General features: G+C 39.8%; 1 protein-coding gene across 1 annotated transcript in view; it reads left to right on the top strand.

Annotated features, from left to right (window-relative positions):
* The window catches only part of TMEM163 (transmembrane protein 163), a 158,635-nt gene that overhangs the window by 85,693 nt on the left and 45,275 nt on the right, over nucleotides 1–27,667 (top strand). The window contains exons 3-4 of the mRNA XM_074967258.1: nucleotides 1,349–1,392; nucleotides 2,541–2,632. Of these exons, the coding sequence (XP_074823359.1) occupies nucleotides 1,349–1,392; nucleotides 2,541–2,632 (136 nt within the window). The remainder of the gene's footprint in view (nucleotides 1–1,348; nucleotides 1,393–2,540; nucleotides 2,633–27,667) is intronic.

Raw genomic sequence — 27,667 nt, 5'->3', positions numbered from 1 at the left:
CCTCTCACACTCTGAACACCTCGGTCACAGCCCAGAGCCCCCTCCTGCTCCCTAAACCGCTCATCCCCAGTCCCACCGCAGAGCCCGCATCCCCACCCGGAGCCCTCACCTGCTCCTGTACCCCAATCCCCTGCCACAGCCTGGTGAAAATGAGCAAGTGAACGAGGGTGCAGGAGAGTGAGCGATTGAGGGAGGGGGGATGGTGTGAGCAGAGGCGGGGCCTTGGAGAAGGGGCGGGCGAAAGGGGGAGGCAAGGGTGTTCGGTTTTCTGCAATTAGAAAGTTGGCAACCCTACTGTCAGTACCCAACAGTTTCTACATCAGAAAGTGAGGAAACGCCACTGCAGACTGAATGGAGTCAGGCAGAATATAAATACCTAAATTGCAATGTGGCCAGGATACAAGAGTTAACAGACATGCCTGTGCTTGAAACAAGCATGATGTGATCTTTAAAGGCTATAGGTGGTCAGAACTAGAACTGGGGTAAAATTTTCCAAAAAAAGTTTTCCACAGGAAAATGCTGATTCAATGGAATCAACACTTTTCACAGGGACCCACCAACTTTTGATGGAAACTTGCCTGCATGGTTTTTCTACTAGTCTCCCCACCAACCAGCAAGCTGGTGGATGGGTTGCCCAGCTTTCTGAGGTCCCTAGGTACCCAGGAGCTGGGTGGCTGGGGACTCCTGGACTCCTCAGACTGTCCAGGGAGCAGGGCAACTAGTTTCCCACTTGGCCAGCTCCCTGGCTCCTTGGGTGCCCTGCTAGGTTGGCTGGCTTCATGGTTTTTCTGCCAACAAGCTGGTCCAGCAGCCAGCTGGGAAGCTAGCTTACCCGCCAGCCCAGAAATTTTGGAAAAATTCTATTTTGGTTCTTCTAAAATAGATTTATTGCCAAAATTTGTGCATTTGGGGCTTTTCACTCTGATTTGGAACTAAAAAAAATGCAAATGCAAAAGTTTCTATGGGACAGAAATTCTGGTTCCTGCACAGCTTTGGTCACAACCTCATCTGAAGGGCAGCACTTCCAGCAGCACAGCGCCCCTGAATGTCATACTTGGGCATTGGCCCAGTACCATCTTGGAAGAAAGAGGACCACTTACTGGCTCACCACACCGTTCCCTATAGCATGTTGTGCCTTCGCCGTAGGCCTCCCCTGTGTCTTTTTATGCAAACTGAAAGAAGCACGGCCCATTCCTGCAAGCTGGTTTTGCAGGTAATTAATGCTGTAACTTGTTTTCTATGTACATGTGCATTTTTCTTCTTTTCAAAGTGCAACTCTCCTCTTAGATGAAAGAAAATACCCAAAAGACGTTTTAAATTATGCTAAATAATATTTTCTTTCTTTTAGCTGTCTCCATAATGAGGTACAGTGCATCATCATTTGGATTTGCTGTAAGTAATCCTACAATTTAAATATGTTTCACAGTGAGATGTTATGTTGCATGCAAACCTGAACTCTCACTGTAATTTTTCTTAGCCAAGGAGTGCATCAAGGTGTAGTAAAAGAAAATCAGTGACTCACCGGAAAGATCATTGTTTAAACCTGAAGTAATAGGTAAAAGTGTTGGGGTGGTCTGCTTTCAATCTCAGCAGATGAAGGCATCCATATCAATGCTAAAATCTTATGCTGATGGACGTTATAGAAAAAGCTAAGAAGTAGAGGTATTACAAACCAGAACCAATTTTCCATTTCAAGGTCCTGCAGCATATTTATCCCCCATGCAGGTGTAGATCTGAGGTCCCAACTTCAATTGTGAAATCCTGTCCCTATCGAAGTCAATGTCAAAACTCCCATTGACATCACTGGGGCCAGGATGTGATCTACTATTTTTCAATTTGCAGTTGAACACTAATATATTCTCAATAGAGATTATCTGCAGAGAAAACATTCCTAATTAAATGAAAAACAACTTGAAAGTCAAACATTTTATATTTTTTTTGTGAACTTGAAAGTGGGACTGTTTCTGTGAAAAATTTGAGTTGGGTGTGTGAATTATTCTGGGCATAGAGAAGAAAGATAAATTAACTCAAATCAGAGAGTAAGGAAATGCTTAATGGGCCAGTATTGAGCTGAGATAGCACTGTATCAAAAACCTGTAAAAAAATTCATGTTTTTAAGTGTTGCAAATGTGAAGATTTTGCTAAAGATGTGGCGTACAGTGAAATTAGATGAAATTCCTTTGCAAAGTCACTGAAAGACAGGTGCCCTTTTTCTTTTAGACTTCATACAAGAAATATATTAGTATTGTAAATATTGTGGTGACCACATTATTGCAAGAATTATTTTTTTATCCAAGTAACTCTGCATGCTGGTGACAAAGCTCTTTCCTTGATTGACTGGGTGAAGTCTGATATATACTGTTGTGTAATGATACACAGTAAAAAGACTAAAGATCATTTAAATGAATGTAAATCCTGCTTTCATTAAAATGATTTAGCTGGAGCTGCTTTGTGCCTTGCAGCATGATTACAGACGCATTGCTTTAACTAAAGTACACCTTCATAACACACAAAAACAATTGACTCTGTATCCTTTTCAGTTTGATGCTATCCTGGACGTTTTGTCGTCGGTGATAGTTCTCTGGCGTTACAACAATGCAGCTGCTGTACATTCTGCACACAGGGAATACATGTAAGTAAACTTACCTGTTTTTCACTCTGACAGAAGACTGCAGAGCCTTTGCGATGAAGCCATGATGTTATAGCAGTGAAAAGGACAAAAATTCAAGATGCCAATAAATTTTCATTTTATTTTTATTCAATTTATGGTCACAAACTTGCAGCCCGAACTCAAACCAACCTCCCACCATGAAAATGGTTCCACGTCATCATTTCATTTAAGATGCTAAGGGCTCTATTTGTTTCTCTTTGAAGGATCATGTGAGATGATCTGTAATTGCAACCAGCATTGAATTTGCAAATCTTTTGTTTCCCACTCAACTCATTATTCACACTAGGATGAGTTTCTAGTATTTGATGCTTGTGTTATACTTGTTTTTCACTGTTAGAGAGCTTATTCCTTCACTCTCCCACTTCCCTGGTCCTTCTCGCATGAACAGAGAGCAACAATACCCGAAGTCCGAAGGTGCAAACAATTCGATGTTTATTGGGGTGAACGTCCAGCAAGCTTAAATACAAGTTCCTTTTTCCTTATTTTCGAATCCCAACTTACTTCCTGTTTGCCCCTAATTTATATAGTAATATTCTTAGCTATACCTTAACCAATCATTCTACTGAAATTTAACTCACCAATCCTAACACGTTGTAACATGATTAGCTAACCAATTATATCCCACCACAATAATTAGATTACACCCAGCAAAATTAATTATACAGCAGACAGAAACAATCACAGAACCAGACAGAGATTATACAGACAAACAATAGCAAAGTGGGAGCTATAATGACAAAACAATACAGAAGTGAGGATTTCACATCCCAGCTATTGATAAGTGAGTTCTTGCCAGACAGGATGCTATCAAACTAAGTTTCCTTTTACATTTTCTAGGCACTTCCCTTTCTCTGGAGGTGATAGGAATACAATCCTGTCCTGATAGTGCCTGACAGCCCAATAGCACCTTATTTCAATGTGACTAGTTTGGAATGTGAGGATGTGACTGGTCGCTTCCCAGTTTATGGCTGCCTGTTGCTTAGCCAAAGGCCTTAGCCTAAGAACAGGGCCTCAAACTGTCACAGTAAGAGAAGGCCCTTACACCAGCAGACAGTGATTTTGATTCTTTCTTTTATACCTCTAACTAGCCAAGTAATAAGAATACCCCTAAATTCTTAAAGTACAGGCCTTTACAGACAGGCCTGAATATCTATATCCTAACATTCACCATAACAAAACTGGGGTCTGATCTTTCAGGAGTTGAGCACCCTCAACTCTCATTAACATCATTAGGAGTTGAGGTTGCATAACCCCTGATGAGATTGGGCCTGGGCTAGACAAATGATAGGTGGATAACTATGTAATCTAACTACTATACCCTATGCAAACACACATGCAAATTGTTTTTAGCAGCATCTACTGTTGATGTGACGACTAAGCATTTTTCATCATCTACATGTAATTTTAACAAAAAATTAGCACCTGCATATTTGCAGTAGCTAGTTGTAAGGATTTGAAGTGTGTATATGTAATGGTTCTGGCATGAACAGTACGGACAAAGTTCCTTTTTCCAATCTGCAGTGCACCCAGTCACAGTGATGATTCCCACTGTGTCTTCTGCACTGGCTTACAATGTGGAGTTCCCATTGTCAATGCATGTGACAATTGCAGAAGATTCAGTAAAGATTAACAAAGTAATTATGGTTTGACACAGCACATCAGCGAGAATTTCACCCTATGGACTAGTTATAGTGCACATTTCTTTCAAAAATGGGTGCCTAAAGTTAGGCTCCTAACTCCATACTTTGGCATCTAAATAAGTATTGACCAGTGTTCTTTAAATACACAAACTCTAGTTTATGTGACAGGCTACCAGAGCAAAAAGAAGCTGTAAAGTCTACACTGGCAGCGTTCCCTTTTTGCAACTAAAGGCCACAAAGGGCTGCAGTACTTATTCATAAAAATCAACACCCACTTAAACCAGGATTGAACTTTGCTTAGTGTCAGCAGAGCGACAGAAAACATTATTCACACACAATATTCTGGAGAGAGAAAGATGACGATTTGAAAATGGGAGAAAATTATTGGGTTTTTTTGCCAGAGCATTTTTTGTGTTTGTATATTTTGGCTCTTCTTCCCCTTTTCGGAAAAGCCTCAGCCTGTAAAAAGCAATGAAAATTTAAACCCAGCTTCAGTGGGCCTTAGAAAGAAATCTCAGTTATCCTCTTTGGAGGGCTTTTGAGGGCCTCAGAAGCTCCTTAGCCCAGCACAGCATAGGACTCTAGATCTAAACAGAGCTCTTCAGTTGAAAAGCCTTATAAATTTTTTTTCTTGAGGTGTTACCTTCAGAAACAGGTGACTAAAATTAATCTTCCTGCATACATCTGGACTTATTGCCCAGACATTTCTGGCATGCCTTGGTTTTATGGAATCCTCAGAGATTCCCTTCAGTATTTAGTTCACATATCTAAGAAATTCCCATCTGCTGGGCTTTTTTAGTATGAGTGTAGTATGCCTTATAAAATGCTTTGTAAAATAAATAATCCTCAATATGAAACAACAATCAACGTGTCCTCAAGCTAGGGATGTATACAGGCAAAATGGCAAATATATTTTGCTTTTTTAATACTTATTTTTAATTTGCCTTTGGGTAACTCCCATGCTTCAACTAAAACCAAACTAATGGGATGGGATTATTGGTCATGCCTTCTAAAGCAAGACATCTAATGTTACATGACGGCATCAATATTAAGCAAAAGAACATTACCATAGCTTTAACATTTTTATTGTTGGATGGGTGATCTGGTTATCTCTGTGATTTCCCTCTGTAGCTCCTAGAACTGGCAGAGAATCATCATATTATAGTCATGCAGGAGGGTCAATTGCAGCTATATATTACAAAGACAACTCCTCGGGTGTCAGGTTTTCCTGCTAGGAACATCTCTAATTTCCTGTTGTATTTAATCTTGAAAGATTATGTATGAAATGATTTTTCCTCCACACTGGGGAGAAAGAGGGCCCTGCAGGTTATTTATTGCTGTTGTAAATAGCCCTTGCCTCATACGCTCATAATGGCTCTTGTTCTTTTACCATCCTGAAAAGCAGTAGCAATTGTTTTTCTGTGTGTCCGTGTGCCAATAGGGAAATTTGACTCCTGAGTTTTGTAAGGTATGTCCTTCTGTTAGTTGATGCCCCCGCCCTCTGAGGAAAGTTGGAAACTCATGTGAGCGCTCAAGTTATATGGCGTATTATTCATGTTCAGGCATGCTTAGCCACAGGTGTGTCTCACCAGGGTGGCGCTTGTCTACAGAGAACTTCTTTGACTCTTTTTGCACTATTTCTGACCACCTTACTCATGCATATATTTTGAAGGAATTGAACTGTTTTCCTGAGTAAAGTGAGAAGGATTCAGCCCTTTATTGGCATGCCTCCATTTGTAGCTCTACCTACTTTTGTAAGTAATTGAATTAAATACACATTGGTGAATGTGTGTGTGTGTGTATTGACCTCTTCGAAGATTCTTCTTCACTCACTTGAATTTCTTAGCAGCAGCTAGCAAACAGTTCTATGTGGTCTAAATACTGTTTTTGAGCCTTGTACCAATTGGCTGAGCCAAGGTCCACTGAAATCAGCCCATTGACTTCAACAGGCATTGGATCAAACCCAAGTGGTCAGTGTTTGGCAGATCCAGTCCCAACTGTCCAAACTTGCTGACTTTTTGTTTAGTGAGACAAATTAAAGACACAAAGGATTAAAAAGCATAAGAAAAAAATACTGAGGGAAAAGAGCCCTGCACATATTTATAGGTTCATCGATTATGAAGCCATAAGGAACCATTAAATTGTCTATTCTGACTGCCTATATATATCCCAGGCCATTAAATTTCATCCAGTTACTCCTGTACTGAGTCCAGTAACTTGGTTAAAGCCTTCTAGAAAGGCCTCCAGTCTTTATCTGAAGACATCAAGAGATGGAGAATCTACCACTTACCTGGATAGTTTGTTCCAGAAGTTAGTCACTCTCACTGTTAAAATTTTTTTTTGCCTGATTTGAATTTATCTGTCTTCAGCTTCCAGCCATAATTCAGAAGGAATTCAATAAATGTACTAAAACAATTAAACATGAAAGAACTGTGTAATCAAAGAATCCAGAAATACGGACAGATGAAAAGCAATGCCTACTGAAATTTTAAAGCGTTCCATAGCAGAGCACAAAACAAAAACAATAGCAGGCTATCATTTTTCTTCTGTTTAGTGAGCCAAACTCTGCTTTGTGTTAAACTTATGCAATCCTGTTGATTTCAATGGGGTTGTAGTTTTATAACGGATGTTAAAATTTGGCCTACAGAGTTTAGTTCAGAAGATTTCATACTTTCCACTACAGTGTTCACTTCCTCTCTGAAGACAAGAAAAACCTCTTGCAACAATGATTAGGTATACAGGTGAACAGAAATGGATACTGCACATCTTTGCAATCATTCATGTGGAGTTGCTGCTTAATGCAGTATAACTTACCTGTTGGATTCTACTTTTTCTAAAGATGCTGTGATAGAGATGGCGTGATAAATTGAAGCATGTAATCAACATCACAAAATTCTCCTCTAATAAAATATCATTAGTGTTTTTTTCTTTGTTTATTTTGTTTTTTCATCATCATGGGAAAGGGTGGATGGGTACATTGTGTGTCTGGTAAATTATAATGAAAAAATTACAATTATTTTCTAATTCTGTCAGGGGACCTTGCAAATATGGTGGGTATCCTCAGAAACTGGGTCTTTCCAAAAAGATTTAAATTTATGAGCTTCTAAGCCATATCAGCCACTGAGTTTTAGTCTGTCCAGCACACCACTGAGAAAAAATGCATAGCTGATAGGTCCACGATTGGTACATTTTTGCTGTTTAGTCATTTTATCATTTTTCCAGTTTGTCAGTCAGATAAAATAGCTTGTTAATTAGGCTCTAGCCTTATAGGCTTTAATTGAAGAAGTGATAGGTCTTGAAGAGATACAAGCACTAGGAAAGGCTAGACAGCTGGGAAGAGTGTCTTAGAATTATTCTGAGTATATGATTCATTAGCTCTTGATTTGCTTAGCATGACCTGCTGGGCTGCATATAAACGTACAAGGAAAATTAGAGCTTCTGAAAAAGTCATCAAGAAAGCAAATGATCAGGAAGTCTGTCATAAATATAAAGGGAAGGGTAAACCCCTTTGAAATCCCTCCTGGTCAGGGGAAAGCTCCTCTCACCTGTACAGGGTTAAGAAGCTAAAGGTAACCTCGCTGGCACCTGACCAAAATGACCAATGAGGAGACAAGATACTTTCAAAAGCTGGGAGGAGGGAGAGAAACAAAGGGTCTGTGTGTCTCTATATTCTGTCTTTGCCGGGGATAGACCAGGAATGGAGTCTTAGAACTTTTAGTAAGTAATCTAGCTAGGTACGTGTTAGATTATGATTTCTTTAAATGGCTGAGAAAAGAACTGTGCTGAATAGAATAACTATTTCTGTCTGTGTATCTTTTTTGTAACTTAAGGTTTTGCCTAGAGGGGTTCTCTATGTTTTGAATCTAATTACTCTGTAAGGTATCTACCATCCTGATTTTACAGGGGGGATTTCTTTATCTCTATTTACTTCTATTTCTATTAAAAGTCTTCTTGTAAGAAAACTGAATGCTTTTTCATTGTTCTCAGATCCAAGGGTTTGGGTCTGTGGTCACCTATGCAAATTGGTGAGGCTTTTTATCCAACATTTCCCAGGAAAGGGGGGGTGCAAGTGTTGGGAGGATTGTTCATTGTTCTTAAGATCCAAGGGTCTGGGTCTGTAGTCACCTAGGCAAATTGGTGAGGCTTTTTACCAAACCTTGTCCAGAAAGTGGGGTGCAAGGTTTTGGGAAGTATTTTGGGGGGAAAGACATGTCCAAACAACTCTTCCCCACTAACCAGTATTAGTTTGGTGGTGGTAGCGGCCAATCCAAGGACAAAGGGTGGAATATTTTGTACATTGGGGAAGTTTTGACCTAAGCTGGTAAAGATAAGCTTAGGAGGTTTTTCATGCAGGTCCCCACATCTGTACCCTAGAGTTCAGAGTGGGGGAGGAACCTTGACAAAGTCAAAGACAGAAAAAAAGAGGATTGAAATAACTAGGTTAAGTGGGAAAAGATTGGTAATCTAAAGAAACAAGAAGACTAAAAGTACTGATAAAGAAGGGTCTTTGCAATTCCTTGCATTTTCCTCATGAAGGGAAAAAGGGAAAGGAAGGGGAATAGACCGTCACTTAGAACATACCAATCCTCAGTTATAAACCTTTGAAGGATTGTAGATGTAAGAGAGAGAACAGACCCAGAAGTCATCTACTCTATCCTCTGGCCGTTTATGATTGCTTCGTACAATGTATTTTCCAGTGTTGTGTCTGTACTAACTTTAAATGATTCAGGTGATGAAGCTTCCACCATTTCCTCTCAAGACCATTTTACTGTCTTGATCTCACCACAAGGGAAGCCTTTTCCTTTCTTAGTTTTCTAAATTCCCCTTTTCTTAATTTCAGTCCATCACTCCTATTTGTATTCCCCGTGGGGCACTCTAAATGATGCCTTTCATACAACATATGTCCCACTTCTTCAACAATTCATATTAATTAACCTCAGGATAATGGGCTTGATCCTGGGAAATGCTGAGCACCCTCTACTCCTATAAATGTCCAGAGAAATGGAGGGTGCTCAGCATCTCTCAGGATCAATTATAGCTGATATCCAGGAAATAAAATGAATAGTTCTTTTTCTTTCAAACTCTAGCCAACTAAGCCCAAGACAGTAAAAGTATAATGAAGCCATTGGCAGTGAGGGCACTTTGGCCAACTTTAGCTTATAGGCTTTGTGATAAGGGGATTTATGTGCATTGCTCTGCCGATAGACCCAATATTATACAGTTGAACACCTATAAAGAACTGCCAGAAGCCTGCAATTCCATCCAGATGCTGGAATTACTATGTGCCTAGCAAGCTGCACTAGCAGTTTAGGGAATACTAGTCTATGTGAGCTGAAGCACTAGAAGGGAAAAATTATTACAGTGCAACCAAGTAATTGAATAAATACTTTAAAAAAACCCAGGAATTTACAACCCAATCAGTGAATCACACCCATGACTCAAACCAATTGCTCCTCTTGACGTTGGAAATGGTTGGCTCAGGACCCCACACCACAGGCTCCACACTTTCCTATTATTTCCCCTCCTCCCCTGAAATGGTCGGAGGTCTGTGGGGAAAGAGGCATAGCACCAGCTTGCTATTTTCCCAGGATCTCATGCGCCCGTGCTGTCTGCTTCCTCATCAGCAGCCAGTTTCTTTGGGGAACGGTTTATTAGTTTTGCTCCTTCCAAGCTACTTACTATGTATCTAGCTCGTACCTTTGGTCTATGGCTTCCTTTACTGTATTATTTGAGCACTTCACAGTCTTTACTGTATCTCTTCTCACAATATCCCTGTGAGGTAGGGAAGTACTATTGTTCCCATTTTACAAATGGGAAACTGAGGCACAACGCAATTATTATATAGTTCTGTTTTGACTTTTTAAAATGTAAAAGGGAGTTTGTATCCCAGAGCTCCCTGTGAAATCACACAGCACCAAGAGCCTTACTCCCACCACCACCAGTGCACCTGGGCTCCAGCCCAAGCAGGAACACCTATATTGCTATTTTTTGCCCGGCAGCTCAAGCCCCATGAACCCAAATCAGTTGATCTGGGCTCTCAGACTCGCTGCTCTAAGGTTTTTGTTTTGGGTAGATGTACCCTCAGTGACTCAGACTGAGATGCTGTGAAAGATCAGGCAGAAAAATCCCTTTAGTTTCATAAAACAAAAATGTTTCCCATACAGCGTGATCTAAGCTAAAAAAAGCTATTTAGTGTTAGGCCAAGAGAAGGTGTTAGCAGCTCCCACATGGAAATGCGCTTGAGATCACAGGATGTAAAGGAGGATATTTAAAGTGGAAAGCTAGGAGACAGAGCGATTCAGGAGACAATGAAACAAAGAAAACACGATTTGAATGATCTTTAATATCTCATTTCCTAAATAGTTTCAGAGGCATATATACAACTACTTGGCATACTGATCACTCAGTATATAAGACCTGAGTGGATGATAGAATACTTTGGCAGGTTCAGATTTGTGAGCATGATACCAGCTTATTTCCCAAAATGAAAACCTCTTTCTTGAGACAGATTGTCACAACTGAGGTCACACTGAATGACATATCTTTTCAGGTAGAGATAGGAAAAGCTAAATGTGGTGCCATAATATACTTATACATATTAGACTTATATAAGGTATTTGCCTTTGTACCACCCAGCATTCAGTTCTATACAAAATCAGTGTAGCTCATATTAAATAGATTAAAAGATGGTTAAGTGATAGATCTCAAAAAAGTTATTGTAAATGGGGAACCGTCAACAAATGGAGTCATTTTCTGTGTTATCTAATATCCCTAACACTGATCTGGAAGAAAATGTAAAATCATTGGTGGTAAAATTTGCAGAGGACACAAAAATTGGTGGAGTGGTAAATAATGACATGTCAGTTCCACAGAGTGATCTAGATCTCTTGTCAAGTGAGGTTAAACAAACACTGGAAACCCTTTCCAAGGGATGTGTGGTGGCTTTGCTGTCACTTGAAGTCTTTAAGGAAGACTGGACATCTTTCTAAAATATATTCTGTAGCTCAACCAGAAGTTATAGGCTTGATACAGGAATCATTTGGTAACATTCTATGGCCCGTGTTATGTAGGATGTAAGCTTAGATGAGCATAATCATCCATTGGGGTTGTAAAAATCTATGACTCCCTGGCATTGTCACGACATTGTCACGTTATAAAGTTTTTATGGTTGTGTTTTTGGGTAAGTAAACATAATAAAGTCCTATATTAGCAGGATTGCTGTAAACAAGCCACAAGAAGTAATTCTTCCACTCTACTCAGCACTGATAAGATCCCAACAGGCATACTATGTCCAGTTCTGGGCGCAACTTTCAGGAAGGATGTGGACAATTTGGAGAAAGTCCGGAGGAGAGTGACAAAAATGATCAGAGGTCTAGAAAACATGACCTGTGAGGAGAGTGAAAAAATTGGGTTTGTTTACTCTGGAGAAGAGTGAGGGGGGACATGATAATAGTCTTCAAATATGTGAAAAGTTTTTATAAAAAGGAGGGTGATAAATTGTTTTCTTTAATCACTGAGGACAGGACAAGAAGCAATGGACTTAAATTGCAGTGAGGGAGATTTAGGTTGGACATTAGGAAACACTTCCTAACTCTCAGGGTAGTTAAGCACTGGAACAAATCTTTACCCCAGGGATTTTCTTTAGAGAACAAGTAGGGTCATCGTTTTTATGGCCAGAAGGAACCACTAATGTTCATCTATTTTGATCTCCTACATAACACAGGGCAAAAAATCCTCTCCCAGTAATTTCTGAATCAAGCCCATAACTTCTGTTTGGGTGATAGCACATTGTTTAGAAAGATGTCCAGTCTTGATTTTAAGACTGCAAGAGATGGAGAATTCACTGGATCCCTAGGTAAGCTGTTCCAATAATTAATTACCCTCACTGTTAAAAATCTGCACCTTATTTCTAGTCTGACTTTATCTAACTTCAACTTCCAACCATTGGATTTTGTTATGCTTTTTTTGTGCTGCACAAAAGAGCTGTCTACTATTTGCAGTCACCAATGAGAATCCAGTATCCCTGGGGCCCACCGCTGGTTGATCTTGAAAGAACCTTTTCCCCAATGGCCCCGCTCTGCTACAACCTATATGCAAAGAAATAGCTCTCTGTTTCTCTGATTTTTCTTTCCATTGGCTTCCTGCTTATTGTGCCAGGAAGAAAAGCGGATATCATTCTGACAGCCTACTAGGACTTTATATGAGGTAAAGGAGAGGTTTGTGACAAGTACATAATTGGAGACAAGTTGTTAAAAATGATCTAATTATATTTTCAGTTTAATGTTCAGGGAACTGAAAACTGGTTAAAATAATGTGATGAAACAAATCACAAATAATAAATATCCCAAAACATCAGAGAGGTTGGGACACATTCAGAATTTTTGGATCATATTCTGCTTAGGAGGAGATAAAAAATGCCCAGCTCTATATTTTAAAGTTTCCAGTGACCCTGCAATGTGTGTAATATTTGAGCTGCAAGTTGGGTCTATCATACATATTTCAGTCTTAACAAATGAACAGTTATGTTTGTATATTATTGTATGAAAGGAATCATTTAAATTCAATCATAACATTTACAATATCTGTCTCATCCACAGAAAATATGGGTTACTTTAGCTATGCTGTGCATGTGACAAACAAGTGATGCACAGATAGCAAAATCCACACCCAGCCACGATTAAGGGCACATCTCTGTGTGTAGAAGAGTAACACCTTGTAATGAGCTAATACACTGGCTGAATGATCACCTGGAAAAGTATCAAATTTATGAAGATTTTCTACAAAACAGAATAGCTAACAAGAGACAGCTAGACTCCTCAGTTCTTGCCTAGTTCTTAATTGCCATGAATGGGGCTTTGACTTAAGATCTAATGACCCACAAGTGCAAACAGTAGCACTGAATAGTGCTTACCACTGTGAACAGACCAGTTGATGTTAATGGACTTCTCATGGTGGCATGCCCTGGTAATGCAGACCAATTTATATCCAAAGACTGAAGAATCAGAGCCCACAAATACAAAATCAGAAGTTCCTACCTACCCACTCTTCATATTCCCTTTTTCGTTTCTCGACAAATGTCATAGTTAGCTTAAGAGCAGGATATTTCCCAGCATAGTTGGACTAGAGACCCATCTTATTCAATTGGGGAGCTTTTTATCTATACTGAGCACCTATTATTAACGCTAGTGGGGTGCAACATATTGAGCTTTACAATCACCAAGCTTTGATTCACAGAAGATATATTTAACAATATTAGTTATAACTTTTTCCTTTCTCTTCAGCCTGGACAGTTGGATTCAACCTAGCTTAAGCAATATAATTTTTTAAAAACTTATTCACAGTTTCTATCTTTTCTGTTAAATAGGTGGCATAAAAATACATGATGGTGCACAATAGTATACACAGGTTTTATTGGCATTTCTGTGGATCACTTGTTTTATCACTCATACATTAATCTATTATTTCCTACTCATGCCAATAAAAACCTGTAAGCCATCATGTGATTACTCTCCTATACAGAGATACATATATAGTACATACATACATACACACACACACACACACACCTGTACATACAGCTACAAAATCCAAACACACATTAAATATTTTATATATTGTAAGACTCTATTTTTAAAAAAGTGAAGCATTAGAAATCTTGTAGACTTGGCTAGGAATTTACTGGGGGCTGATCCAAAGCCCACTGAAGTCTTTCCTTTGAGTTCACCAGGGTTTGGATCAGGGTCTGCTGCATTTGTTTTATTGTTATTTCTTTGCTCTCTCATATATAAGTGTGGCCTTGATAACCTTCAGTGAAAAAGAATCTTACAAAAATTCTGATGAGGCTCATATTCAATTTCCGGGATCTGTAAGGAACCCCTTGTTACCCCTTTCAGCTGCAGTAAGGTTAGGCACAATGAGCAGATGTTCATACGCCTCACAGCTGATTGCAAGGCAGACTAGCCATAGACAGAACAATACAGAGCACAAATCTGGCATGAGCAAATACGGTACAGATTTTTTCAAAATTTATTAAGTTATAGAAATGTTTCTCTGCTTTTATCAGCAGATAGTAAATAGCTGAAAAGTCTAATAATTTATGGTCCCTGATGGCCCTATTTCATCTCCATTTTCATGAGGAATTTAGAAACACAGAGCCAATAAAAAAATCAAGTACATACAGCCTATAACATTTCCAACATGGCCAATCTCTAAATTGGATTCCCCAGATATTAATACCATTCCCCTCTCCACGTTCTAAAGGATGCTGTAAAAGCATTTTGTCAGCACCATAGATTATACTGACTCCATTTTATAATACGAGTTAGACAGTCTGTTTTATATCAAGGAAGGTGTGTTTTTTAAAAAGACACTCTTCAGCTCTATGTTTTCAATATTAATTCTAAAATTACTTAAGCGGGTCCATGTTGATTCATGACTTTGATTTTTCAATGAGTGGTGGTGATGATTGGAAGCACTGCTGATCCAGAAGCTGACAGTTGGAGCTAGACGCTGGAACGTATACCATGAACAGTAAGCCCACATATTTCCTATGCACATTAAAATGACATTATTCCCTAATAACACTTCCCTGTGCAGGTGCAAAAATTCTGAACAGCTGTGATTCTGCGTAGGCTGGTTTTCAAACCATCATTGGTAACTAAATCCAGTAATGTAATATAAATCACAGACATAACCAAGCAGTGTATTTGTATAATTAAACAGACAAAAACATGTTAAGGACATAAAGGTTTAGTGACACAATTAGAAAAAAGCAGGGAAACTCAGAGTCAGGCAAACATTTCATCATCTTGTGCACACACAGCCATAATGTGTAACATTACACAGTAATTTAGTCTTTAGTAGAGTAGCTGGGCTTAAAAGACTGACTCCACAGCCTTCACAGTTGCAAAAGCCGTACTAAGAGAGTATAGCTAGCAATAGATCATCTCTGCATAGAGACAATGTGCAGTATTACAGAACTAGTAGCTAAGACTGATTATTAATTAACAGCTGCATCATGTTTTCATGTCTATTTTAAAAAAATAATTAGCAAAATCACATGTGGTTCTATAACCAGTTTACAAAAGCCTGATACATGTTCTTCATGGCAGGGACTACATACCTTACTATCTTTTCTGAAGCTTCTAGGCACTATTGTAATATTAATATTAAATAATAACTGCAGGACTGGTTCATTGTCTTTTAAACTGGCTGGCTGCCTCTCACATAATTCATTTTTAATTTCACTGTGTGTGTTACAAACTGGCAATATACAATACTCATCTATAAGCACCTTCACATTTGATGCTACACGTATGCTGCTTGAATTCACTGGTCTTTTGCCGGGTACAATGATTCATCTTGTTAGCAGCACCTACCAATGGCACATAAAGGAGAAACAGACACAGTATTCAGTAATAGTTCAGATGGACACAGTGGCCAACAATGGAGCAGCTGATACAAACATAGGGCCTGATGCTTTGAGATTTTGAGCATCCTCAACTTCCATTGCCTTCATTGGAAGCTGAAGCAGCTTAACACCTTGCAAATGATAATTCAGCTTCTTGCACAATAAAGTCTTTATGAACATAAGGGCTAAAAAAAGGTCTGTGAAGAGCTGCAATGTATCATCTAGTAGGAATGATAAGAGAGAAGAGGAAAAACACATGTAGCTGGGAAGGTGCTTGAGCTGGGGCTAGATATTATTCCAGCTCCATGTGGGTAACTGAAAGCCAGCCCGGATGTCTACTAACACTTCAGATCAGTTGCCCCAGTGTTGCAGGCTTAGTTGCAGCTGATATAGAGACAACATTGGACCAAATACCTTGCTGGCTTTACTCCAATGACATCTTTGGAGTTGTGCCAGCAGAGAATTTGGCCCACTATCACCAGAGTTATTTTAACCTGACACACTTCCCACTGCCAGAATACCTGAGGTTCAGATTGCTTCTCCTGCAGAAAGGGTAGCCATGGAAGACAAATGAGAAAAAGAGACAAAGATACAGAACTGGAAAGAGAAATGAGTACAGAAATGAAGACACACGCAAAAGAAAGGTCTTCATAATGACCGACCCAATGAAAATCTGTTTTGGCGACGACTTTTCAGCAGTCTGCTGTGTTAGTGTAGCTTACGCACATGTTCCCTCAGTCAATCTGAAAAATAAAATGGAAGTCCTTGCAACGTTTATGGAAATAGGAGTTAGCATACATACATACTAGTTGTTTTCCAAATTCATTAGTTCCATCATTTAACTCTCATTTTTTCCTCTTCTTACTACCCATGGCCTCTTTTAATGGGTTATAAGAGAGCTAAAATCCTACATCTTACCTTTTTGCACTCCTTCAACATAAAAATGATCTGGTCAGCTTTGCTGAAAAAAAGCCCATATTTTTCTTGGGCATAGACCTCCCATTCCCCGCTTTGGCTTGGAGCACATTTTTTACTGCTGAGTTTCAGTTCCCTGCAAAATAATAGTTTTAACACAATATCCTTACTGCCAGCAATGCAAACAGCACCCCAAGGATCATAACAGTTCTCTTTCTTTGGGCTATGAACCTTTACTACTGAAAGATCTTCTTGATGTGACCTGGAGAGAGAGCGAGGCTGTGCTGCAGGAGCAAAAGCAAGAAAAATGTTTTAGAAATACAACTTTTGCTCTGGAAAGTACAAAATGTGAACATCCTTACAAACAAGAGACAGACAGAATTAAAAATAAGTAAGAATAAATCAGTCTGGTGAAAGTTAAAAAAAAATAAAATAAAACGAGCACTTGTGGAATTAACACTATTCTCTCTTGTTTGTATTACAGCAGCCATTGGGGAGGCCCTAAACTGGGAACTGGACTCCATTGTGCCAGGCACCATGCGAGCATGTCAGATAAAGTCTCTATCCTGAGGGGCTTGCAATATAAAAAGAATACTATCTGAAACATTAGTGGTTCATAGTTACTTTGAGTCAAATTCTGCTTGTCATATCCACTTGAGTAGTACTATTAAAGTTAATAGAACTGCTTACTTGAGTAAGGCAAGCAAGTTTTGGATCTTGTAGGACAGGAAAATTAAGGGTAAATCACACCAGAACTCCAAATGTGCCCAGTACAGAGCAGAAGCAGATTTACCATCTACAGTACCAGTCAACATGTAGTGATCACATTGATCAGATATTGCCAAGGTTATGCATCCAGTGTGGCTATTTCTTCACAACAGCTTTCTTATATATGATGAATGTGCAGTCTTTATGGTTTTGTGTGTGAAATAAAGAAAATACCGAGCATTATTTACTATCGGGAGTAATTTCAACGAGACTTAGCCTGGTAATAAGCACAACAAATTGCATTTCCGGGATTAAGCTCTACAGAATTGTCTAGGATATGTCTTTAAGGCTGTGAATTACCTTAATGCTCAGGATACAATACAAATATCTGAAACTGGTAGAGAACAGAACAAATCCCTGTGAGCATTTTAGTTATTGTGTTTTGTATGAACTACATTTCTGTTTATAGCAGTAACTCTTACATATACACAGTTGATAAATGTAGAAAAAAATTGTGTATTTCTGACAGATTTTAAAATCGCATTTTAGGCACTTTGTATTTTAACTAAGCCAGAGAGTAATTTGACTGATATTGACAGTCTTGTTTTATTCCACATGGTGTCATTGCGGTTCAGTGACTATTCTAATGAACCTGAAGAATGCTGATAAAATTGATTCCAGTATATGAAAGACATCTTACTCAGTACATGAGGAGAAAAAAAACCAAAACAGTATCCATGAACTGGCGAGTTTAAAGTAAAACATTTATACAGATTGCATTCATATGCATCTCTACGTTTTTTCTGAAACCTTAATTGTGTTGCACCACATCTGCTGCTATCAAAGCAAATGTTTTGTGAATAGTAATTACCAAGGGCTTCATTATATACCCTGTTAGGCACTGTGTCAGTGCATTCAATTTGCCAGAAAGCCAGTGGGATGATATTTAGGTAGGGAAAAGTCTTGCAATGGGTGTTTCACAGCAGTCAGACTATATCAGATAAATTGTGCTCTCACTTACACTGGAGTAGTTACTCCAAATTTACTCTGGTGTAATTTATAGCAGGATTTGCCTGTTTCCTTGTGGGAGTATGTACAAGTCTTTACAAAATTGTAACAAATCATTGCAGGTCTCACTGAACACTATTAATGTAAGTGAGTAATCCCATTGGCTCTAATGAGACTACTCATTTGAGTAAGTGATCAACAATATAACGAGGTACTTTAGAAGGGAAAATTGCTATATTATCTTGAAGATTAAATGAAGATTTAAATATTTATTTAAATTAAATTTAAATATTTAATTAAATATTTACATTTATTTAAATTAAATATTTAAATAAATGGTATTCTATTATTGTTTAACAGTGCGATTAATTGCGATTAGTTTTTTTAATCGCTTGACAGCCCTAACTTCAACCTCTCTTGAGCTGTAATTGGCAGAAAAGCTGACCATAAATTGGCGTTTCAGAGAGTAGTTCTTGGCTCGTCCTTTCTGAACTATATTATTTTGTAAACTGTTTTGTTTCCTAAAAGACTCCAACAAACTTGTCTTTCTGTCATTTTAGCAAACCAGCCTGGCAAACTATGAATGTGCATTTTCTTTTAAACTGTTTCTTTGTGTCCCTGCACTCTGTGTCCCCAATTTAGAACATATCCAAGCCTTTCAGAATTCTACATTCTATAGGCCATAGAGACCACATGAAGCTAACTCAGCTTCATGGGTTTTTCATTAGATCTTTGCCGTTACCTGACACAGCTGCAGTGATAAATTATCCTGGGCTCATAATGATTTGTTGACTGCTCAGTGAGCTGCTCATATATTAACTTTCACACGAGGGGCTGCAGAATAAACACAGCACAGTCTCTCTACTTAGGCTGTGTCAAAGGGATAGCACCTTTATTTTTGGGTAAAACGAAGTGAAGAGTTTAAATTTTAACATACCAAATAAGAAATACGATTTACTCCCATACTTTACAAGAAATGCACTTTTGTTTGTTTTTTCCACCATTTAATATGGTGCATTTAGATTTTAATTTCTTTTCGAGAGACTTAAAAATAAGGGGAAAGAGAAATATTTAGCACTCCAGCCTTTCTGAGCAAACATATCCAGTTATTATAGAGCAATATTGTAACTTTGCCAGCCTACATCATATAGTATGACTTTCCTGGAGCCAGTGCTGGAGGAACCAACTAGGGGCAGAGCTCTTCTTGACGTGCTGCTCACAAATGGGGAAGAATTAGTAGGGGAAGCTAAAGTGGATGGGAACCTGGGAGGCAGTGACCATGAGATGGTCGAGTTCAGGATCCTGACGCAGGGAAGAAAGGAGAGCACCAGAATACGGACCCTGGACTTCAGAAAAGCAGACTTTGACTCCCTCAGGGAACTGATGGGCAGGATCCTCTGGGAGAATAACAGGAGGGGGAAAGGAGTCCAGGAGAGCTGGCTGTATTTTAAAGAATCCTTATTGAGGTTACAGGGACAAACCATCCCGATGTGTAGAAAGAATAGTAAATATGCCAGGCAACCAACTTGGCTTAACAGTGAAATCCTTCCTGATCTTAAACAAAAAAAAGAAGCTTACAAGAAGTGGAAGATTGGACAAATGACAAGGGAGGAGTATAAAAATATTGCTCAGGTATGCAGGAGTGAAATCAGGAAGGCCAAATCACACCTGGAGTTGCAGCTAGCAAGAGATGTTAAGAGTAACAAGAAGGGTTTCTTCAGGTATGTTAGCAACAAGAAGAAAGTCAAGGAAAGTGTGGGCCCCTTGCTGAATGAGGGAGGCACGCTAGTGACAAAAGATGTGGAAAAAGCTAATGTATGCGATGCTTTTTTTGCCTCTGTCTTCACGAACAAGGTCAGCTCCCAGACTACTGCACTGGGCAGCACAGCATGGGGAGGAGGTGACCAGCCCTCTGTGAAGAAAGAAGTGGTTCGGGATGATTTAGAAAAGCTGGATGAGCACAAGTCCATGGGGCCGGATGTGCTGCATCCGAGAGTGCTAAAGGAGTTGGCGGATGTGATTGCAGAGCCATTGGCCATTATCTTTGAAAACTCATGGTGATCGGGGGAAGTCCCGGACGACTGGAGAAAGGCTAATGTAGTGCCAATCTTTAAAAAAGGGAAAAAGGAGGCTCCTGGGAACTACAGGCCAGTCAGCCTCACCTCAGTCCCTGGAAAAATCATGGAGCAGGTCCTCAAGGAATCAATTCTGAAGCACTTAGAGGAGAGGAAAGTGATCAAGAACAGTCAGCATGGATTCACCAAGGGCAAGTCATGCCTGACTAATCTAATTGCCTTCTATGACGAGGTAACTGGCTCTGTGGATGAGGGGAAAGCAGTGGACATGTTGTTCCTTGACTTTAGCAAAGCTTTTGACGCGGTCTCCCACAGTATTCTTGTCAGCAAGTTAAAGAAGTATGGGCTGGATGAATGGACTATAAGGTGGATAGAAAGTTGGCTAGATTGTCGGGCTCAATGGGTAGTGATCAATGGCTCCATGTCTAGTTGGCAGCCGGTATCAAGTGGAGTGCCCCAAGGGTCAGTCCTGGGGCCGGTTTTGTTCAATATCTTCATAAATGATCTGGAGGATGGTGTGGATTGCACCCTCAGCAAGTTTGCAGATGACACTAAACTGGGAGGAGAGGTAGATACACTGGAGGGTAGGGATAGGATACAGAGGGCCCTACAAAAATTAGAAGATTGGGCCAAAAGAAATCTGATGAGGTTCAATAAGGACAAGTGCAGAGTCCTGCACTTAGGACGGATGAATCCCTTGCACCACTACAGACTAGGGACAGAATGGCTCGGCAGCAGTTCTGCAGAAAAGGACCTCGGGGTTACGGTGGTGAGAAGCTGGATATAAGTCAACAGTGTGCCCTTGTTGCCAAGAAGGCCAATGGCATTTTGGGATGTATATCTAGGGGCATTGCCAGCAGATCGAGGGACATGATCGTTCCCCTCTATTCGACATTGGTGAGGCCTCATCTGGAGTACTGTGTCCAGTTTTGGGCCCCACACTGCAAGGAGGATGTGGAAAAATTGGAAAGAGTCCAGCAGAGGGCAACAAAAATGATTAGGGGACTAGAACACATGACTTATGAGGAGAGGCTGAGGGAACTGGGATTGTTTAGTCTTCAGAAGAGAAGAATGAGGGGGGATTTGATAGCTGCTTTCAACTACCTGAAAGGGGGTTCCAAAGAGGATGGATCTAGACTGTTCTCAGTGGTAGAAGAGGACAGGACAAGGAGTAATGGTCTCAAGTTGCAGTTGGGGGAGGTTTAGGTTGGATATTAGGAAAAACTTTTTCACTAGGAGGGTGGTGAAACACTGGAATGGTGGAATCTCCTTCCTTAGAGGTTTTTAAGGTCAGGCTTGACAAAGCACTTGCTGGGATGATTTAGTTGGGGATTGGTCCTGCTTTGAGCAGGCGGTTGGACTAGATGATCTCCTGAGGTCCCTTCCAACCCTGATATTCTATTAAACAAATTAAGAAAACCAAATAAAATCAGGAGTTAAGGATGAAATTCCATCCTTAATATATTCCATTATATCCTGGAATTCTAACTCCTGCATATGGTAATGAGCATCACTTCTTGTTTGTAGACAACTGCAATACTTAAGGATAATGCAGCACATTAAAATCAGAATTCCCAGATTTACCTTTGAATGTCCAGACTTTTATCTGGCTAAGTAGGACTTCTAGGGTCCAGGTATCAGACCTGACCTCTTAAAATGCAGCCATGCTTGTGCAACACCTATGAAAGGACTGATCCTCTGTTGACATCAATAGGAATTCTGCTCAAGAAAAAACGTGCAGGATCAGTTCCTAAACTGGGAATTGTAAACATAAGTACCCATTTGTGGGGCCAGTGACATATTTCACACCGTGTAACTTGCACAGACAAATGGCTTGTGTCCATATTCTAATGGATACAGTTTACAATAGTCACCCTGCTTTTTTTGGCCTTGAATGTATTTTTAAACTTAATTTGCCTGGTGTGAATTTCCTTTATGTATTTGTTTAAAAGGAACAAATAAAACCATACTTCATTGACTTTTAATCTAAATACTTAAAGAATTTGTAAAATGCATCTTATTGATTCAGATGACCCTCATGGTTTCCTTAGACTTCCATGAATCTCGCTCATCAATATATGGTAAAGGACTTTTTACAAGAAAGAAGATGCTTTTCAATCACTATTCACATCTGATATATTTAAATATCATAATAGGCTGCTGCCATTGTTACACTCAAGTCATTTCCCACTACAGAGCTATTGGTTTGAGTAGTAGATAGGTGGAAGAATGTTAGAGCAATGTTTTTTTGCTACTTTTAAAAAATGTCAATGTTCTAAAAATCCTTTTGTCACACCTCAAGCTAAGCAGATTCATGTCTGGTTAATATTTGGATGGAAGATTTCTGAGGGAAAATAGGTGCTGCAAGAAGTAATGTTAGCAATTCAGTAAATTGAACTCTTTCCTCGGAGTGTCTACTGTTCAGAACTAATGCCTGAGTGTGGGAGCAGGGCACTATGCTGCTGGTAGTTTATTACAGAAGAGAGAAAAAACTAAGGTCCTTAAAAATGCCATGACACTCTTGAGAAGAGTAGCAGCATTAATGTCAGCAAGAAAGGTAGCAGCATTAATCCCAGTAACAGGGCAGAATTTCAGCACGGCTAATTCATTACCCTCAATTCTTCAACTCTCCTGGCAATTCAGCTAGATATGGTATGCTTGTTCACTGCACTTCCATCAAGTGGTGTGACGTGTGGGCTGCGCTCCTTCCCCAGAGGTGACTACACTGATCAGTTCTGAGGAAAATGGTTCCTATATATCACGGAGAATGGTCAAGCATTTCGCTCAACACACATGAAGAAGGGGAGACAATTCAAAGATTCAAAAATCAGATGTAATACAGATAAAGCCACGTCAGCCACACAGTGTGGTGGTGATCTTGAATGCTCTGACTTTCCAACATTTTTTTTTATTTGAACTTTAATTCCGAGTTTCCTGCCTTTCAAATAGTTGAAAAGTTTTTTTTAAAATTCAACATTCTAAATGAGGTGATTCTCTGAAGTAACCAACAATTCTTCAGAACTTCTGCCCACTCTTAAAGTTGTTTTGCTGGGGAATATGTACACTAGCTATGGATGAGATTCATTGGGCAATATCACTACGCTGTATACTAATTTCTGTGAGCATTCACATAGAGAGAAAGAGAGAGCGCTACTATTTGCTGTGGTCCCAGTCCAATTCCCATTGTAGTCAGTGGAAAAACTCCCATGAAAAGTCTTCAGTAGGTTTTGAATCAAGTCTCAGAACTGCAGTGATCCTCCTTTGTACATTTTGGCTATGTCTACACTGCATGCCTCTTGCGGCAGTGTGTAGGGTGTGGATAATTACATGCTTCAGTGAAATGCAGACTGTCCACAGGGTAGTGTGTAACTTTCCCCACTGCAGGGAGCTTCTGGAACCTTTCCCCTCTGACGGAGTCTTTCACTGTGGCAGGGAAAGGTTCACTGCCTGTCCTTCCCTGCTGTCTCCCTGGTGATGGCGTCTTTCCCAGCTGCTGGAGTCTTTCCCTGTGGTGGGGAAAGACTCCAGCAGTGGGGAGGCAGTGTGCCACTACACTGCTAAAAGTATCAGTGTAGTTGCGGCAGGCAGTACTTATGCGAGTAGAGAATCCTGTAGGGTACATACACCCAGAGGGTTCAGCAGTATCTTTACTCACCCAAGCGGTGCATCACCATCTACACTGCTAGTTATATCCATGCTAGTGGGGCTAGCCATATATGTACTCTGCACACCACCAAAAAGAGAATGCCACGTAGACGTACCTTTTTATATGTAATTCTGTGGACAACTTCCCATCTGGCTTGCAATTATTTAGTAATGTGAGCTGGCTCATCCAGACTCATAATAGAGAACCAATGAAATTGCATTTGCCTAGCACCTTAGTACTAGCAGACTGCACTAGTATCTGGAAACATTTTATTTAGTTGCAAAGTAGTCAAGTAATTGTTAGCAGATGGGAGTTAACATACTTGTACTATAGTTTTTATAGTTTGGATGGTTTGAAAATAGATATAAAGCAAGTAAACGAGTAAAATTACAGTACTATTATTTTGTATTACAGTTAAAAATTTGTGTTAATTTTTCAAGGCTTCTTCATTTTGCACATTTTTTTCTTTAAGTGGAATTTTGTATGATTTCTAGTCTAGACAAGATTTTGTTTCCTGGCAAATGGGTAGTTCAAAGAAGATGATATAGCTTTGTTGCAGATAAATTAATGTACTCAGGAAGAAGAGAGAGGTGTACTTTAGCCATTAAGTATTGCACTATACACGTAAAGATACTCATGAATTTTGTATGGCTGCAGAGTCTCACAGCCGATATACTATCTTTGCAAAATAAGATGACTGAATGCTGACTCAAACCAACAGACATAACTATGTTTCTCCCTGCTACTGACATTTTAATTATTATGTCATTAACATCAATTGTCCCACTATTCTCCCTTGTATTCCTTTTCTTTTTTACTGTCTCAATTTAAGTAGAAGCAGGGGGATCTTTTATGACACAATCATAACCAACCCAAATCTTTAGACATAGTTTCAATTGAACCTTTATATGTGTTCAAAACAGTTTGGTTAAGATCCCAAATCATGCACCACTTACCAGTGGTCACAGGTTTTCCAGGGAGCAAGACAAACAGCTCAAGGATAGATTACATTGTGTTTGCTTCTCCTGGTATAACCAATGGTACAAGGCACTGTAGGTTGGGTTTGCTGGGTTGGGGTGAGAGTACTTGCAGAGGTCAGAACAACCCCAAACTGGGCAACACTGGCCAAGAAAAAGATGCAGCTAATGTGGCCAAGGCATGCACTGATTCAGTGAGCCCGCTAAGCAGTCTCTGTGCTGTGGAGCCCTTGGTGTCAGTTAAAAGTGCCTTCCCCAGAACTACTAAGGGAAGGCATGGTAGAATCAATATATCCCCTTCCCTGAGGGAGAATCCCCTTGGGGTGGAGCAGTGCCTATTGATACAGGGAAGTGTAATTTACAGTCTAGACTAGCAGGGGCAAATTGATTCCAGCACATGCATTTATATTGGCTGGGGTTTAACCAGTCAGGAATAACAATAAAAGTTTCCCCCTAACTTTTGTTTTAAATAAAAAGTCAGCAGCATGGTCCTGCATGAAATAAAGATGTGCCATCCTGGCTCTGCCACTGACTCAGTGGGTGGCCTTAGGCAAGTTGCTCAATCTCTGTGGGCCATATCTGCTCTCAGTAAATGACACAACTCTTTCTTTACACCTATGTGAGTAGAATTTGGCCCCTGGTCTCAGCTTCCTCATCCATGAAATGGGAACAATCACACTTATGGTACCTACCTCCTGGATTTATTTAATGTGAGACACCCTATATCAATGCTAAATTATGAAATAAAATATCTAAAACTACACATGAAGGTGATATTGAAAATAAAAAACTTTTCCACCTCATACTGAGTGTAGAAGGTCCTGATTATATTCCTTTTCACTGATTCATTCTGATGAAGTGAAATTATTAATCTAGGAGAGTTAATCAACTATTGAACCAGGAGCTTTTAGAAAACCCGTGATGAGATGTCTCACTGTCCCTCTATTTTCTCCTTTGCAAGTCTTCACTCCCCTTCGGAAATGATCTACTTTGCTTTCATTATTACATCTCCTCTGGAAATCAGACTTGTCAGTGTAAAACCATGCAAGCTGATGATGACCTAGTGCTCCAGATCTGCATAGAATCCATCCTACTTGCTTATTCCTCTACCTAAAGGTTACTGGCAGATCTTGGGTACTCTTAAAATGCACAAAGCAGACGTCTGGGAGTGGTGTGCAAAGGTGGGGTAAAGCGCCCAGTTGCACACTTTCCACCATGTACTGTGGTAGAGCACACTAAGAGGGCCTGCTCAACTTACCCCAGGCTGCAAACACCTCAAAAAGCCGAACACCTACTCCAGGACTAGTGTAGCAAAGTTGTGTCCTCCTTTCCAGTAACCAAGTCCCTGTTACCCCATCAGCAAGAAGGATGCGTGACATACGAGCCTCTTTGTTGGAGCTGGACCACTGCAGGAGCATCCTGGCATAAAGGTGATCCTCACTGCATCCTTTACTCAAAGTTTCAGTGGCCAGAGATTGTCAAGGGGGTGGTGGAAAGTGGCCTCAGTGCACTTCAGAATCTGGCCCTCTGCTTCCGTTAGTGAACGAAGTGCTGGAATGCTGCATCTACCCCATTGCTGCACCTGCATTTCTTGACCTTAGCAGAGCAATGCAATCACATTGCAGTCCCTAAACCGAGCTTGATGTGAATGTAACATGTTTTGCCAAACTGCCAGATGGGCTGATGTCTAAATTGTTAAAAATAGTAGCACAGTGCTGTTCTAATTATAGCATCCTCAGATTGTTCTAACAGATAGGCGCCAAGACACTGAATACCGGACAAAGAAAATTGCTACTTTCTTTTAGCAAAGTTTAAAGAAAAATATATTTGTAGCAATCCGATTTCTACAAGTATTTAGCGTTTTAAATATTGTACTGTTTTAAATTTGCTGTTGTTGTATTTTATATACTTCTTATGTACTGACTACAGAATACTTCTAATAAAGTAGATTTACCAAGAGAATCAAACTGAGTATTGCTATAAATGTATTGATACTGTAATGGATGGATTAGTATTTGGGTGCACCACTTTCCTCTACTGGAAGGAATCAGCTGTGTGTCCATGGCCTATACTACTAACTGCAGAAGGCGAGTCTCTTCCAATTCAAAGAGGTGGGGCCCTGTGTTTTTGGATCAGAAATAGGAGTTTTGTCTCTGCTCTTGCTTTGAAATTGGGAGTGGCCATTGTGTGCATTGTAAGTCTGAACTATGACTACTTCCTGTTCAAAACGTGCTTGTTTCACTGTGGCCTCATTCTCTCTTCATCCCTCTAGCTCCCTTTGTTTGCCTTCTTCACCTGTTTTGTTTTGGCATACAACAAGATTGTATCTTTTTGGGGTAGGGACTGCCGTTGTACTTTAGTTCTGTGCATCACCTAGCACAATAGGGCTCTGATCCCTGTTTGGGGCTTCTAGGCATTACTAGATCCATGGACATCCTGTAAGATAATAAAACCTGAAATGTAGCTCTTCTGGTTACCAGTTGGGATTCATAATCTTCTCTTCCTTCAAGTTGGGGAAGAGACAATTGCAGTTCAGGTGTCAGGTTCCTGTGATGTTACCATCTAGATCCTCCAAATATCTTCCCATCATCCTCTAGTAAGAAAGGGGATTTAGACT

The sequence above is a fragment of the Natator depressus genome, chromosome 11, assembly GCF_965152275.1.
Source record: "Natator depressus isolate rNatDep1 chromosome 11, rNatDep2.hap1, whole genome shotgun sequence".
Classification (NCBI taxonomy): domain Eukaryota; kingdom Metazoa; phylum Chordata; order Testudines; family Cheloniidae; genus Natator; species Natator depressus.
This window is presented reverse-complemented; position numbering and strand designations above follow the sequence as displayed.